At 39.4% G+C, this 18528-nt stretch overlaps 1 protein-coding gene across 1 annotated transcript in view; it reads right to left on the minus strand.

Annotated features, from left to right (window-relative positions):
* Positions 1–642: 642 nt before the first annotated feature.
* Positions 643–18528, minus strand: part of LOC142198042 (ceruloplasmin-like) — a 61025-nt gene continuing 43139 nt past the window's right edge. The window contains exons 13-19 of the mRNA XM_075268839.1: positions 16085–16224; positions 14479–14607; positions 7513–7619; positions 4914–5133; positions 2240–2379; positions 1407–1563; positions 643–744 (exon numbers count right to left, since the gene is read on the minus strand). Coding sequence (XP_075124940.1) covers positions 668–744; positions 1407–1563; positions 2240–2379; positions 4914–5133; positions 7513–7619; positions 14479–14607; positions 16085–16224 — 970 coding nt within the window. The 3' untranslated portion in view covers positions 643–667. The remainder of the gene's footprint in view (positions 745–1406; positions 1564–2239; positions 2380–4913; positions 5134–7512; positions 7620–14478; positions 14608–16084; positions 16225–18528) is intronic.

Consider the following 18528-nt stretch of genomic DNA (forward strand, 5'->3'; position numbering starts at 1 on the left):
AATCTCTGAGACAACTTTTTGTATCCTTCCCCTGAACAACTATGTTGAACAATCTTTGTTTTCAGATCATTTGAGAGCGGGCTGTCCATGCTTGGTGACCATCAAACTTAACTGAACTTGAATTGTTTTGTAAAGAGGAATGGTCCAAAATACCTTTATCCAGGATCCAGGAACTGATTAAAAGCTACAGGAGGCGACTAGAGGCTGTTATCTTTGCAAAAGGAGGATGTACTAAATATTAATGTCACTTTTCTGTTGAGGTGCCCATACTTTTGCACCGGTCAAATTTTGGTTTAATGCATATTGCACATTTTCTATTAGTACAATAAACCTCATTTCAATCCTGAAATATTACTGTGTCCATCAGTTATTAGATATATCAAACTGAAATGGCTGTTGCAAACACCAAAATATTTAGAACTAAAAATGATTACGATTAATAGGGGTGCCCAAACTTTTTCATAGGACTGTATGTAACTGCATATGTATATATCTATAGAAATACAGTACTCAAAAAGAAAAAAAATATCTTCATGTATGTGAAAGATGGCTATGCTTTTTTTTATGTAGACTATAGCATCCACTATCATTCTTTATTTTGTACAATATGTTCTTTACACGTACAACTAGGTGATGTGATGCTCATGTATTAGTCCTTCAGACTTGTTCAAGCAGCGTCTTCTTTGGCACCCTTAGAATGGCCAGGAATATGTTTAATAAGTTTATGAATTAAAGTTTCCTTTTCTGTATAGGAAAAAAATGAGAATAATGCACAATGAATAAGGCGAAAAGCAAATAAAAGAAATACAATATATACATCACTTTTATACATGATGAGAATATTGAGTTTTTTAGTTATGGTCTTAAAGCAAACTATAATGTCATGTTCTTGCCAGGTAATGGAGCCCATACAGTGGCACACGGGGCCCTTGGGTGTGTATTATGGAGCTGTAGGAAATCCATGTGCAGCCATTGTTCCGTCATGTGGTATGGTATTTTCCCCCTTACATTCTCTATAGGAGAACATCTATGTAATATAGTATGATATGGCACACGTCATGATTTTATTCTTATGAGTTCATAGTAAAGGGAAAAAAAACTACACACCTTTATTAAAAATAGAAAGCACATGGCAGTAGTGTGTTGTGATAGAAGGCTATGGGTTCTATATTATGGATCTGGAATAATACTATGTGCATGAGTCCTAAATCTGTCCAACTACTACATATTCTACCAAACACATTCCCGATGAAAGAGAACATAGCGAGATCTGACTATCTGTGACTAGAAGACCACTGGCTGTTCTTTCTAAGGACTATACTATACCGTAACATGATTGTCATATCTGTAAGTCTTTGATGCGATAACAATGGTTACCAGATGCCACCAAAATGATCTTCACTTACTTTCCAATACTGTATACAAAGTCTCCATTCCAGCATGTATATGGTCAGCCACATGACAATGAAGCAACCATGTTCCTGGGGTCTTCGCAGTCATATCAACTGTCTGAAATGTTCCCGGGAAGAGATCAAATACATCTGATTGATAAGTATCTCCCTCCTAAAAGTCAGATATGGCAGGTTAGTGGTTGCTGAGTGCTATATACTCACGTTATGTACTACAGCTAAACATAAAATAGGTTATAGACCTTGTAGTCATCTTTTATATGGAAGACATATATTCCTGTGTTATATCCATACGCAGTGGCTCAGACAAAGATATAACGCTACATTTATTTATGCCTCCTTAGTTCATGGGCATACCCAGACTCTAAGGGACCCATAAGGCCATGGCTACATATACAGAGACCTATAATGCAGTTTGAGACCCTGCCTTATAGTTTGTTTTGGAGCCCAGGATCTTTGAGGTTTGACTCTACTTCACCCTCTTACATTGTAGTTGTCTCATCATCTAATTCTGATTATCTGAGAGCAACCCTGGGAAACAGCTTTTTTTGCCTTGGCAAGCCGTGTCCCACCCAGAGAGGAAAATAGTCTTCCATGTAATACAAGGATGGTTAGAGTCCACTTGAATAGGAGCTGCTCTTCCAAAGCATCTATTCATTTCTGGCTCATAGAGGAGGAGACCCCAATCTATAATGTCTGGATGTCCTGAAAAGCCGAAACTCCAAGGGTTATCTTTATGAAGCAACTCCTTTAAAGGAACACTCCACCCATAAATTTTTTCCCTTGTACCTGTTTGAAACGTAGAAAAACATGAACATTAAAAAGATTACCATATATTTAAAGCTGTGTGCATGAAAATGCACTGTGTGTACATCGACTTCATTGCCCAGTCCGATCAGATGCCAGTTTATGTGGTCACCAACGTGCATAGTAAGGCCGTGTAGGTTGGCATACAGTTTACCATTAATACCTGAAATACAAGTCATCACTAATCATTAATCTTTATTAAGGCAATAAAGCAATTGTAGTATAAGATACTTGTGGTATCAATGAGGATTTCATACATTCATGAATGCCATTAATATTCTACAAACTGTCTCACTCAAGGTAGGGAGTCTGTTGTCTACATCTATATGATATACAATCATGGGTGTAAATACTATTGTAGTAGAGATGGCCGCTGCTATGGGGTACAACAACTAAGTTGAGCCAATTTCTACTAAGACCTGGGGTGCAAATAGCAATAAAGATGACAGATGGAAGGGGAAGTAGAAAACTGAATGTCTATATTCAGTGGAGTAACTAAAGTCTTGTGGTCCAGGGTGCAATCTTTTGTCCGGGCCCCCAACCTCATTCCTACAGTGAATTCTTAATAGTCATGGTTATGGGAGCTAAGGAATTTAATTCACCTTAGTGTGGTTAGGGTAATCTGTGGTACTCCTTGGTTTATGGGCCAGATGGAAGCTGCAATCTCAATACTGATGCCAGTGCTTATGAGCCCCCTAAGGCTTCTGGGCCCTGGTGCGACTGCTCTCTCTCTACCCCCTCAAGTTACGCCCGTCTATATTACTTTACTGAAACATCATAATGCCTGCATGTGAATCATTATAAATACTTTCTTCATATGTTGTGATGTGACAGTGTGCACAGTGATCTTTTGTGGGTACATTATCCCTGTACTATTGATGCCATAGTGGACATTATCCCTGTACTGTGACATCACTTTGTGTATTAACTGAATGGTACAATCACTATGTACATTACCCTTATGAGTAAAAGAGACCAAAATAAAGATACACTTTTCAAGTTCATAACTTGATGCTTAAAGGGAGTCTACGACCTTCCCCAATTGTATTCAACTATATTCAACCAACATGTTATAGAGCACAAAATATTGAAAATCAACATATCTTATATTGAATATGCTTGCAGGAGGGAGTAGGCTTCCTTCTTTGGCCATGGTGGTGCTCCTTTTGGAAGTTTTGGGCTGTTGGGCCCCAATCTTGTTACATCCATGTATAAAAAATAGTTAATAGTTTATTTTTGTCAATTAGAAAGTGAAGTGAATGAAAAAAAGAGAAATCTCAATCACAGCAATATCTGTGACTGAGCACAGATCTCCTTTGGATGTAGGCCTGCTCCAATCCTTCTGTAATGTAATCCCAGACAGACTGGATGATGTTGAGATCAGGGCTCTATGGGACCATATCATCACTTCCAGGACGTCTCCTCCAAAGGGCAGTCACACCAAATATTCATGTGATTTAGATTTTTCTTTTGTTCATTCACTTCATTTTGTTAACTGACAAAAATAAAATATTAACACTTCTGTTTTTGAAAGCTTTTTTACTTTGTACCTGCCTAAAACTTTTGCACTGTTCTGTATGTTACCATGATTGCCAACGCTCCCAGAAGATTCTGGAGATGCCTGGAAAAAGGGGAGACCAACCAGACTCCTTAAAGAGACAGAAAATTTCCCAAGTGCAACAATTACTCCCCTCTGCCTTTCCTGTGCTTTCCTTACTATATCCTGATGCAGATCCCTGTGAGGACATTGTATGCAATGGCTCCACACAACAGAGGTATGGACAGGAACATGGAGAGGTGAGTATCTGAATGTCTAGTATGTGGTCAATGTATTCTAATTATACATCCCCGTATACAAATACCCAGACCAAAACTTTATATTGACCCCAAACTGTTTGGGTTTATGAGATCTATAAACAGGGGTATCTATTCATGGGTCTGTAAACTTGGGTTCTGGGGTATAAGAGTTTTAAGGGTTTGAGCTGAGGTTTATATGTTTAGCTGGTCTGGTCAAGGGACCATATTTATTCAGGGTCTATTTAATAAGAAGATCTTTTTCATGACTCTTGTCTGGGGTCTTTATTACTTTAGAGATTCTTGAAGAATCTATATATGTATAGGTCTGAATTTGTGTAGGGGTCCTATCAGGGATTTGTTACTAGTTAGAGGATCTGGTGTGTGGTCTGTATAAAGTGTGCTGAAGAGGGTCATACCGCGAGTACTATTTGTAGATTCAAAGAGCGTATGTTTTCCCTGGGGACTCTCTTGGTGTCACTTCTCAAAAGGATATACTGTAGATATATTATATTATATTGTAAAATAATATCTTATAGTAATACCTTTTGTGTCACCAATTTTGCTCTTTTGGCTTAAGAATGGAAGGGGCTGCAACAAAGTTACATTTTAGGAAATAACTAAAACTATTTCAAAGAAATGAAAAAGCACCATATATACAGTATTATGTAATATATTATACTGAATGACCGGGAGTCTGCAGGGACCACCGTGTATTCAGGACCTGGATTCTGCAGGGACCACCATGTATTCAGGACCGGAAGCCTGCAGAGACTACTGTGTATTCAGGACCGGGAGTCTGCAGGGACCACCGTGTATTCAGGAACGGGAGTCTGCAGGGACCACCATGTATTCAGGACTGGGAGTCTGCGGAGACCACAGTATATTCAGGCAGTAATGTACCATGCATCTTGTTGCTTTCAACAAACTCCTCATCGTCCTCCTTCACTTCCTCTGGATGCAGGGAATATGTTTTAATATTTTCTTTTAGATACCAGGATTCATTTTCATCAAACACCATAAAAAGTAGAGCATAGCGCAAGATTTTTTCCTTGATCAACTTTAATGGAAAGAATGATTTCTTGCAAATCACAAGAGGCCCAACCAATCCGCTGTATGTGTCCTGGGAAGGAATACAATGATGGTAAAATAAGGTACGGTACATTGCATCTTCATACGTCAAGAATACAATACAAGAATGACCCTTTTGTTCTGTTAAGTTGCAGCTTTGCCAGTTTCAGGTTAATAAAAAAAATGTAGCAATGTGACAACAGGACAAATCTATACACCGGTAGCCAACACTCTGGATTGTTAATTCTTCATTAAATAAAGCTTTTCTTTGCATGAATGGAGCCTCTATGTCACCAGCAGTCAATAAGACCTTTAGGACTTGGCCCATGTTTTGCTTTAATGGCGTAATGCCATTTTGGACATCACAGTATATGCTACAAATTTTCCATAGATGTGTGTCCCAGCTCTGGGGCCTGCATCTGTTTTCGATAATGGAGATAGATACGGGCCAAGAGTTAAGACCCACATCTTTGGGACAGTTATGGATATAGCTATGGCATGAATGCCTCTAAATGGGAATATTTCTTTACAGGCCACAGGGTTTCTTTTTGCATTGTCACATGGGTGGGCCATACCTTTTAGATGTTTCTGTTCACTTAGCTGTATAATAGTTTTTTGTTTTTTTGGGTTTTTTTGCAGGATGAGCTTTATTTTTAATGGCACCATTTGGGGGCACATATAATTTATTGATAAACTCTATATTCTATGGGACAGCATGATACTGGTGAGATCAATATTGTTTGTTAAATTTTTACTACTTTTGAACAATAATAGCTTTTGTTTTGTCGATATAGCCATCAAAAGAATTCTGTAAATTTACATAAGCATGAATGTTATATTAAGAAATCTTCTTTTTTTTTTAAAAAAAAACTATGAGTGGTGGACTATTACATCACAACTTATATAGTAAAAACTCTTGTCATATTTGAACTGCTTTTCTCCAAATGGGGTGGGGGAAGAAAATAAGGGTCAACAACTTTTTTTACCCCCTCCACACAGCATTTGATCCCCGTATTTATGACCCTCAAACAGTTTATGATACCTTTATGATACCTTTTATACCCCCTTACACAGTATATGACCCCCTTTTTTTTAAAGCCTACCCACAGTATATGACCCCCTGTTATCTCCCCACCCCCACACACAGTAGTGACTGATACTTTTTACTCACCTGTCCACGCTCCAGACCTGACGTCCTCCATTACTGTCTCCAGGGTGTGCTGTTGCCGATTCTGAAGGACGCTGGGACACTGTTTGTAGCGTCCTAGTGTTCTTCAGCATGGACATGTCAGTGTAGCGCCGCCTAGAGGAGGCAGGGAAGGGCGTCCAGGTCTGGAGCATGGACAGGTGCGTAAAAAGTATCAGCAGCTGCATATTGCAATAACACAATAAGTAGCTCTTGATGCGTGTCACCCAGAATGTCTTGGCGTGTCATCTGTAACGTGAATGTCATAGGTTCACCATCACTGGTTTAGGAATTTCTAGGGAATCCCATCCACATATTACAGAAAATTATGCACAGCAGACATGCTGCAATTTCCAAAACCATTGTGGTTTGAAATTGGAGCATGTCCATTATATCTATGGAAATGTTGAAGGTTTTCCAATAGGTATAATGGAAGCAGAAAGTCCACAAAGGACATCTGCAGATAATCTTAATGATGATCAAAATCACTCTTTAGGGAGAGTTCACACGATGTCTTTTGGCTCGTAATCTGGCATGTCTACGCCGCGGGAGCTTTTGCGGGCTGTATACACTCCCATTGATTTCAACGGGAGCGTGGATCGTATACGCGGCGCTATTTTGCGGCTGTGATTTTGCGGCCACAAAATCACGGCTTTAAAATAGCGCCGCGTATATGATCCACGCTCCCGTTGAAATCAATGGGAGCGTATACGGCCCGCAAAAGCTCCCGCGGCGTAGACGTGCCAGATTACGAGCCAAAAGACATCGTGTGAACCCTCTCTTAGAGTGGTGGCGGACCATGATCAGTAAGAGGTTTCAACTATGAATTCGCAACTTGTGTGCACTGCCTCTGTATAATGTTTTATAGACCGACAGGGGGCATGGTTGTGACATCATAACAGAAAGTCTATATGGTGGCACCAAGAGATTGATCCAGTCCAAGTCCTATGGTGCCATATACTTCCATAAAGATGGGAGAATTCATCTTTGATCTCACCAGCTTTGGTCATTTATAGTCTGGTGTCACTAACAATTGCATTTCTGGTTTGCAGTTACCTCAGCTGGATTGCAGAAAGGTAAGTACAACTTTCTACATCACAGAAACTAATAAAAATGATTTATTAGGACACAATGATCTTAACGTAATACTAAATGGTTGTGTATTCGCTGTGTATTAACTACATAAAATATACCACCAAGGTAGTCTTAGTTATAATCTAGTAAAATAAAAGTAAACCGATTTACCTTAATTTGATCAACTGTTGAGTAATAAGCCCAGGTCAAACAATTGCTTTCTTGACTTGTAGGTCCAGATCTTTCTGGAATTATCCATGTGTATGTTTCTATATTTCCTGTATGAAATAATTTCATTGATGTTATACACACTATAATAAGTACATACAATAATTATTTTCACAATAACTGTTGTATACCAACCTAGTTTAATTTAATATCATTAGATTTATTGTTTTATTATTTTTGTGCAGACAACATTGCCATATGCTCATTGTAAAGCCATTCTGTCATATTCCTTGTCAATATCTATCTATCTATCTATCTATCTATCTATCTATCTATCAATACTACTACTAATAAGAATAATTTATATTTATATAACACCAACATATTTTGCACCACTTTACAAATCAAGGGATACATGAGTAGACAATATCAGACATTACTATGTAACAAAATAGCATATCAAACTATAGGAGTAGGGGTCCTGGCCACAAGACTTTATAACTTGTGTGCACTGCCTCTGGTGACATAAAAGGGTGACATAAAAGGTAAAAGTGTATGCTGAGCACAGTGGTCCAGCCATCTTTCTATAAATAAAGTGATACAAATGAAGCAGTATGAGCCAGTCACCTACTGGTATATATGAATGTACAGATACTAAGTGCATGGAATGCAAAATATCTTTCGGATGGGGGGGAAAGTTCTAAGGAATAATGTAATATGTTAGCATAGGGTAAAAAATCCTAGTAGAGTTGATTACGATATCAAAAATATTTTTATTGTAATTCAAATTGCACTGTGCCACACGTGGCGTACACAAGAGCAACGTTTCGGCAAAATCTGCCTTCCTCAAGCTCTGTAAGTGGAACAAAGGTGTATACATTAGGGATGCAGTACAGGCATCCAGAAGACAATTTAAGACATACACGTGGTGACAATAATAGTGAATACGTAGTGATAATACGATGAGGTAGTGCTGTACAATATATACAATATAAAACAAGTCATGGTTCCTTAAATCAATGAACTGGTGGGAGAAACAAGTAACAATAAAACATGTACATGCAATGTAGGTATACATAATTGTGGTATTTGTCCTGACCATCAAATGTCCCGTACAGTGTGCACACCTTTATAAGGTATATGACCTAATCATTATGATTAGATGATGTGGGGAGGTGCAGTACTGTGAAGGTGTCTATTCAGTTGTGGTTAGGCATCCATGGTAGATGCACCTGTGTAGTGGCTAGGTAGAAAGATAAGCCAGGTTGCTGCATTCAGGACAGATTATAGAAAGGAGACTTTAGCAAGCTGAAGATCAATTGGTACAGAGATACTTTGTCAAGGTGAAAATGCATCAGAGCAACAATAATCTTTGTTAATATTTCCACACAGAAAAAAGGGTAAATTCTGGATATTTTTTGTGATCTAGGAGGCATGAGCATGCAAGTGACTGAATACGTTGGGTAAAAGAGAGGTCTGAATCAAATATAACCCCCAAACAGTAGCCATGCTTCCTAGAAAAAGTAACGTAAGACCACAGACCTAGGCCTTGTGCACACAGACATAATCTTTACAGACCCATTAATTTGTATGGGTCCAGATACATGACCAATTTTTTTTTTTTCTTTATAGGAAGAAAGAAGCCATTATAGAACATTAACCCAAGGGCCCATATACAGGACAATATACCCCCTGTAACAGCCAGGTTGGGTGGAGACATACATTACAAGACCCCTGCAGCCACGCTCATAGACACAGACAGCCCAGCACCTATACATGGGGTGTGTGAAAGTTACAGGGTTTGGTAGCTATAGTGAATAGTCTCCAAACACGGGAAAAGCTTTCACGGGATCCTGTACCTGCAGTATCAATGACCGAGCCACCAGCAGAACTACAGTCATGACCAAATTTTTGGCAGCCATGTAACTGCTCTATTCAAGGACCATAAGTTATGAAGCACATCCTATTTTTGGTCACATTTGCAGAACAATGTGTGAGAGGACAGGGCCACTTAGGCAAGCAACATTCATGCACACCACCAACTTTGCAAGCTGAGCATCTTCCATTGTTTTAATGAAAGGCACTTAGATGACATCCAAGCATTGTCCGTTTTGTATTGCCTTCAATATAAAATTGTTCTGAATAGGACTTGCTGTAATATAACTGGAATGGAATAGAAACAGAACAGCATATTGGAGCCAGGATACTTATTATTGATATTGGGTTGGGTCGAGAGTTTGCAGGGTGGTGTGAGGGAAGGAGATTGGCAATCGCTTCCTGATGGATGCAGTCAATGTTGCCTTTGAAGTATGTGGCCCGGTCATGAACACTCAGGTCTGTGACAGGTGCCTGCACTTTAGGAGTATGGAAGGAGAATATGGGAGGAAATGTCTGATAATATGGTTGTCAAAAGAGGGGAAGGTGAGTGAAGGTAATGGGAATGACCTAGAAAGTGCACTGTGAATGAACATGCCTATTCCTTCACCAGGCCTATTATCAAGTCTCAGTGTTCGGGAGTATTTAAAATACAAGTAATTAAAATCTTATTTAAAATACTTCTCAGGTATTTGTATTTCGTAATTAAAATACAAGTAATTAAAATCTTATTTAAAATACTTCTCAGGTATTTGTATTTCGTAATTAAAATACTTTTTTTTATTCAGTATTTTGTATTTGTAATTAAAATACTTTTAGGAAGTATTTTAATTAATGTCTAAATTCAAACAAATGTTGTAATTTAAATAACCCACCTCACCGCACTTCATCACTCTTGTTTCTCATATCTCGTGCGAGGTGCGATGAGAGGAGGAAAAATTCCAGCGCGTTGCAGCAACGCAAGTCCGCCTTGTAGTGAAGAGTGATTTATTTTTAGTTTTTTATAATCCCAATCGCGTAATCCATTTAGTAAAATCACTTCAGAAATGGAGGAAAATCGTAATACCAGTGAAGGGGACGCAACCAACAATGATTCAGATCTCGAAGACCCACATCTCCCTGCAATTTTGGACTGAACTTTTTCAAAATTAACAAGACTAAATCCGAAGCGTCAGGGGCAGGACAAAAAGTGTCTGCTTACTGCAAGGCCCGTCCAAACAAGTTACTCATGGGTCAAATAAACTCAACGTCCAACTTCCTTAAGCACTTAAGGGTAAGTTATTTAATTACATCATGGTTTGGTTTTTATTTTACAATCCCCAACCTCGAAGAAAATTTTTAAAACCTGACGTACGCTTTAGGGGAGCGTGCGTTGAAAGTGATAAATGCCTTTTCCTTTTTTTTTTTGGACAATTTATTTTTTACCACACTATTAAAAATTTAAATAAAAAGCCGAATTCAAATTAAAAATTAAATATCCTATTAATATTATAAATGTGAAAGTTTGTGAGTTTGTGGGTTTGTGGGTTTGTGTGTTTGGATGTTTGCATGTTCGGATGTTTGTTCCTCAATCACGGAAAAACCGCTCCACCGATTTGGCTGAAATTTTCCACAAACATAGTTAATACACCCGATTAAACAATAGGCTACTTTTCGTCACAATAGCGCACATACGTTTGTGCCAGGACCCCCACAAAACCCAAACTCACACCACCATCTCTGCAATCTCACACACTTTGGACCATAGCAAGCCACAAAATTCATATTGCCCTCTACAGCCTCGCCCCTAACCCCACACAATCACATATACATATACTTTACCACTTTGCCCCTCACCTTAACGATACTCCAGGAGGCTCTCTTTAACGCTCCGGAGCAGCCATGTTTGCCGACCCCCACCGCTCTGACAATCCGCGACACCGCCCACCCATGGCAATACCCCTAGGAGGTCTAATAAATGCAAAAAAAAGTTTAAAAAAAGGTAAAAAAAATATAAAAAAAAAAAAATGAAAAGGATTAAAAATTCAAATCACCCCCCTTTCCCTAGAACACATATAAAAATAGTTAAAAACTGTGAAACACATACATGTTAGGTATCCTCACGTCCAAAATCGCCCGCTCTACTAAGCTATACAAATATTTTTCCTGTTCGGTAAACGCTGTAGCGGGTAAAATGGTCAAAAGTGCCAAACCACCATTTTTTCACTGTTTTGATTCTGATAAAAATTTGAATAAAAAGTGATCAAAGCAATAACATTTCCCGAAAATGGTAGAACTACAAAGTACACCCAGTCCCGCAAAAAAAGACGCCATATATATCCCCGTACACGCACGTATAAAAAAGTTACGGCTGTTGGAATATGGCGCCTTTTCAAAAAATAATTTTTTAACACAGTTTTGGATTTTTTTTAAGGGGTCCACATGTAAATAAAACCATATAAATTTGGTATCCCCAGAATCATAACGAAACACAGAATACAGGGGACATGTCATTTTGGTTGCACAGTGAACGCCGTAAAACCAAAGCCCGTAAGAAAGTCGCAGAAATGCATTTTTTCTTCAAATCCACCCCATTCTGAATTTTTTCCCTGCTTCCCAGTACATTATACAGAATCATTAATGGTGGCAACATGAAGAAAGATTTGTCCCGCAAAAATTAAGACCTCATATGGCTCTGGGAGCGGAGAAATAAAAAAGTTATGGGGTTTAGAAGGAGGGGAGTCAAAAACGAAAATCAAAAAATGCCATCGGCGGGAAAGGGTTAACTTCAAATACTTCTGTCCCAAAGTCACTATGTAAAGTTTCTCACAACACCGTATATATAGCAGCAAAAATAACTTCAACACAAAAGTCTCACGTATTCTCTGAATTACAGAAAAAACAAGATACAAAGTTACATTTTATATCCCATACCTTATACACAGTACGAAAACCTTACCCACGCCTGTATATACCCACCTCTACAATCACCGCAGACGAAGTCGCGGGTACCAGCTAGTAATTATATAAAATATAAAAAACAAAATTGATATTCTTTTATAAAAAGTAAAATACGTCCAAAGAATTTTCTCGCGTGTCCCGAGATTCACGAGAATTGACGAGAATCTCGCCCACGCTGTGTTAACTTGTTAATTTATTAATGATAAAAACGAACAATTTCTACGTTTTTAATATGTTATTTACTTGGTTTTTTTTTTAAAGTATCCGATCAGGAATATATTACTGTATGATTATGTCATGAAATACAGTAAATTAGCTTCTTTTAGCCTATGTTCAATTGTTCCATTTTTTGTTTTTATAAAATGTTTTGTTTAAATTTTTGAAGTATTTTAGTATTTTTAAAATACTTTTGAAGTATTATTTAGTATCTCTATTTAAAATACTTCAGTCATAAGTATTTTGTATTTAAAATACTTTCCCAAAGTATTTTCCCGAACACAGTCAAGTCTAGGGGTAGGTTAAAAGAGTAGCCCACCATATCACAGAGGAGCAGAGATAGCAGGTCAAAAATTTTACAATGATAAGATCCTGAATGCACATTCTAGAGTGCAACAAACTTGACATGATTCAGGATCTCATCATTGTAAAAATGGACAACTGGAGGAGGAGAAAGTGAAGGCATGCAGTGACTATCAAGGAAAATCAGGTTACCATGAGCTAAAACCAGGCTAAAAATTGAGTGTCTTCCTAAATAGAATCTGAATAAGAAGTAAACGCATAAGAAATTCCTGGTTAAACCCCTTTAACTTCTACAGTGGCATAATATGTAATATGTTAAGGTGGTTTATAACAGTAAAAAGAGAATGGGAGCAGCTATCTACCGTATTTTTCGGACTATAAGACGCACTTTTTCCTCCCCAAATTTGGGGGGGGGGAGAAGGGTGTGTCTTATAGTCCGAATGTGGCCGCAATACAGACCCAGCATCAGCTGTAATAGAAAGACGGATGCCAGGGAGGGTTAGACGCTGGCACAGGTGCCGGGGCCTGCGACATCGCTATGCTCCCCGCTCCTCCGCCCCCCCCACTCGGAATAGCAGCATTGCTCCTGCCGCTGCTGGCTTCCTGCAGGGCAGGAGCGTAGCGATGTCGCAGGCCCCGGCACCTGTGCCAGCATCTAACCCTCCCCGGCATCCGCCTTTCTATTACAGCGGATGCCGGGTCTGTATTGGCGGTCCCTTCCCCCGAAAGTGTAAACTACCCCCCCGGGGCCGGTTCCCACCAGCCACATACCTGTAAAGTTCAAGGCCGGCTCCTGCGTGGCAATATCGCAGGAGCCGACCTGTTCTGGTGACAGCCGGGAGCCTACTGAAGGCTCCCAGGCCTGTCATAGCTATATTACCATTGCGGCTAGTCTATGACCAGCTGCAATAGTAATATACAGAATGTCCCATAGACGGCAATACAGCAATACAGGGCAATAAAACAGTTAAAAAAAAAAGCTTTAAAAATATATAATAAAAAAAAATGAAATAAATAAAAGTTCTAAATCACCTCCTTTCCCTAGAATACATATAAAAGTAGAAAATCATATGTCAAACACATACACATTAGGTATCCCTGTGTCCGAAAATGCCCAGTCTACTAATATTTTTCCTGTACGGTGAATGTCAAAATCAAAAGTGCCAAACCGCTGGGTTTTTTTTTTCAATAAAAGGTGATCTAAGCAATAGACATTCCCCAAAATGGTATAACTAAAAAGTACATCTGGCCCCACCAAAAAACACTCTATGTGCCCCCGTACAGCTGCAGGGTTACCTGTCAATGTGGCCTTGCAGCTGTTGCAAAACTACAACTCCCATATATTAAATATTTTACCATTTTTTGCTTCAAACTTTTTTTCCCCTATTTTCCTCCTCTAAAACCTAGGTGCGTCTTAAAGTCCAGTGGGTCTTATAGTCTGAAAAATACGGTATTTATCTATCTATCTATCTATCTATCTATCTATCTATCTATCTATCTATCTATCTATCTATAGTATCTATCTATCTACAGTATCTATCTACATATCTATCTATCTATCTATCTATCTATCTATCTATCTATCTATCTATCTATTATATTATATTTATTATCTATTTTAATAAGTAAACTTACCTGGTTCTGTTTCTTTTACTTCATTATTTTCCAGTTTAACGCCATGTGCATATATTGAATATGATCTACTTGCCTTGTTTTTAAATATAATCTTAACTTTATCACCAACATTTGCTGTAATCATTGGACCTGTGAAATGAAAGATCAATTTGCAGATTTGTGCGGGTATTTTATGGTATAGTGGTTATTTGTTGTAGTCAGTTTAGACTTATACACTAGAGATGAGCGAACACTAAAATGTTCGGGGTTTCGAAATCCGATTCGAACAGCTGCACACTGTTCGACTGTTCGAACGGGTTTCGAACCCCATTATAGTCTATGGGGGGAAATGCTCGTTTCAGGGGTACGCAACATTCAATCAAATTCTACTTACCAAGTCCATGAGTGAGGGTCGGGCTGGATTCTTCTCCCTGCGCAGCGTCCCCGCGTCCTCTTCCGGCCTTGAATTCACTCTGCTAGGCATCGGGCCTGGGCAGAGCCGACTGTGCATGCCCGCACTACAAGCGGACATGCACAGTCGGCTCTGCCCAGGCCCGATGCCTGGCAGAGTGAATTCAGAGCCGGAAGAGGACGTGGGACGCTGCGCAGGGAGAAGACTTCTAAAGGTAAGAGAAGAACCAGCGTTGATTGGCAATGTATAGCATTCTGCCAATCAACACTGGTTCTGCATCGAATCTTAACTTCGAACAGCTAGTAGTATTCGATCGAGTACCAGTATTTCAAATACCGTAGTATTCGATCGAACACCTACTCGGTTGAGTACTACTCGCTCATCTCTATTATACACCATTTTGAGAACAGATTCTCTGGGGATAATTTATCAAGATTGACATCCCCCATGGCAAATCTTTATCCTCTTGTGCACCAGAGCTGAGCTGCACCTAATTCACATTTCTCTTAATAAATTAAGCACATTGCTGGCCCTCCATGTGCCAGAGACTGAAATCTACAAGTAGGGGCTGGCGTAGATTTGAGATGTAATTAATGCCAGTTTCTACTGTAAATTATAGTAAATTTGCTAGACTGCAGAGTCCATACCCTCCTGCTTAGTCCTAGCACAGAAACTCCCAATTTTCAGAAAAGTGCAGTAACCTAACAAAAAGTCACATCTTTGCATAGAAACTTAAGAGAAATAAATGTGCTACTTCCAGTGGCATTTGGCACATGTGCAGATGAAAGAAAGCCCTTGGTTCATGTGCCATTCGTCACTGGAGGTGGCTTATGGCTTATGGCTTATTATTATTATAATTATTATTATTAACATCAATCTGCACAGAGAACTAAATGATCCTGCAGTGTGTCTGTGTTTCTTTCTTTTTTTTAGTTGCTATGATTCCTAGGATTTCTCTATCTGCCATGAGCTTCTATGTGTTTCTCTCTTGCTATATACTACTGTACCATCTATGAAACTGTATCACTGAAATTTCCCCATTGTGGGACTATTAAAGGAATATCTTATCTTATCTCTTATCTTATGATGACATACTCTGCCCATGGGACATGAATACAAGCCATGATGGGGACTGGTTGGTGTAGCTCTCTTCCGCACCACTCACTCCTTACATGTCATTTGAATACTTATATGAAAAGCCGTTTTCTTGCTTACCTAGAATACCCAAATGCTCTTGGTTTCCTGTTCTTTCTTTCTGCACTGTAAAGGTTTTGTCTGTATACTCCCGATATACAGCTTTTTTATATTTGGGACCAATGGAGGTTCGGGTTTTATTTAAAAAGACATCTCCTGGGCTTTGAGGAAACAAAAATATAAAATATTTTACTTTACATTGGATAAAATGACCAAAAATAAACAGTAGAAAATGGGCATTAAGTGAGATTTTTACCATTGATCATATAGCTGAGCTACAGCAATCTTCCATTTCACTGCAGTACACACATTATATTAATATCCAAGAGATTACTGAATTAAAGGAAACCTGTTACCAGGTGTGGGGAGTGTAAACTATCAGTATGCAGCATCCCAGACTCACCTCTGAGGGGGCGTTCACACTAGCGCCACTGTCTGTCCTTTGTGATTCTGCCGAAAAACCAGGCAAAACAGCACAGGCGCACTTGCTGGCGGTCAGTTTAAAAACCCATTCATTTCAATGGGTTTTTAAAGAAAACTGCTGATGTTGATATGAAGCTTTTCTGCCGTGAAACTGTTTTTTTTTTTTTTTGCATGGACACAAAGTCATTCAGGTCCGACTTTGTGTCTGTGTAAAAAAAACAAAAACGCTTTCATGGAGGAGAAGCTGAATACAGACGCCTACGATTTGCTTTAAAAACCCATTGAAATGAATGAGTTTTTAAAATGACAGTTTTGCCTGCTTTTTTTTGCGGAATCACAAAGGGCGGACAGCGGCGCTAGTGTGAACGCCCCCTTAACATATTAAAAGGTATAAAACTAATAAATGGACCATGAATGGGAACCAGAATACTAGGCTTGTGGCCATTAACCCCAGCAGCATAAGGACATTCTTCTTGTTTAAAAGCCACAAACCTGGAGACAGGTTCCCTTTGAAGAGCCACTATGGTTTCAGGAACAAAGGGTTATTTGTTATATGATGAAGCTATGCCAGGGGTAAGCAGAAAGTCTGTGCATATGTCAGCTGCACGTGAGCCTACAAGGGAATAGGAGCCCAGTCTGGTTAGAGAAAATGACATATATCCTACTATCCCCATTCTCTCTTCCTGCTCACATTCCCCTTCAGACAAGTGCCGAGCCAGTTTGATAAACAGGAGGTCTATGGCGGATTGCTTATGGTGCTGGTTCTGTGTGCCCAGCAAACTACAGCCATATGCTGGGATAGAGGAGGAAGAAGAAGACAGCAATTAGAAAGTTCTGCAACCTTCAATACAGGGCTGCTGATATTTAACCCTTTCACAAAGCTAAATCAGCAGGGATAGTATAATCAACACCTCCACTACACTAAACCACCACGGATATTACAGCAGTGTTATTCTGTTTGCTGGCATTAACCCCATCAGTTCTCTGCCAGAATGTCCTACAATCCCATTGTTTGACCTGCGTAAATACTGTCAGGAATTCTTCTCCTTGCAATACCAGCCATTTGTGATCAGCTTATTGTCAACATGATGGTCTATGGACCTTTTTTAGGCCAAAGCCAGGAGAGGATTTAGCAGAAATGGGAAGTTCTTCCTTTAGAGTTCCCATTACTTCTGAAGCCACTCTTGGCTTTGGCTCATTAACCCTTAGCAAAATCTGCAACAGCTTTTTCTGCAGTCTGTGGCCTTAGCCTCTATAAAGAACATGTCAGCTGTCCAGACACATCTGATTTACAGAATACTAACATTCCCAATGAAACAGCTAGGCCATCTTTTCTAATAAATCTGCATCATTTTTCGGTTGCATGATGTATGAATACATGACAACTAGGGGTTACCTTGCCCCTTGTCTATGTTACTTTACTCAAAACATTGAATACTTTATTCTGTACAAAGTTGAATGTGATGGCAACAAAATCACACAAAGATTATCAGTGGAAATTAAACTTATTAACCAATGGAAGCCTGAATTTGGAGTCACCCCCAAAGTTAAAGTGGAAAAACACACCACAAGTTGATCCAACTTTGATGTAATGTCTTTAAAACATGTCAAAGTGAGGCTCAGTATTGTGTGTGGCCTCCATGTGCTTGTATGACCTCCCTACAACGCCTGGACATACTACTGATGAGGTTGCGGATGGTCTCTTGAGGGATCTCCTCCCAGACCTGGACTAAAGCATGTGCCAACTCCTGGACAGTCAGTGGAGACACACTGGAGGCACTACCAGGAGACAGGCCAGTACACCAGGAGACGTAGAGGGGGCCATAGGAGGGCAATGACCCAGCAGCAGGGCCGCTACCTCCGCCTTTGTGTAAGGAGGAACAGAAGGAGCACTTCCAGAGCCTTGCAAAATGACCTTCAGCAGGCCACAAATGTGCATGTGTCTGCACAAACGGTTAGAAACGTCCACAGATGGGGGTTGTGCTCACAGCCCAACACCGTGCAGGATGTCCATTAGCATACAGGTGACATGTATACTAACA

Source organism: Leptodactylus fuscus, chromosome 3 (assembly GCF_031893055.1).
Source record: "Leptodactylus fuscus isolate aLepFus1 chromosome 3, aLepFus1.hap2, whole genome shotgun sequence".
Classification (NCBI taxonomy): Eukaryota; Metazoa; Chordata; class Amphibia; order Anura; family Leptodactylidae; genus Leptodactylus; species Leptodactylus fuscus.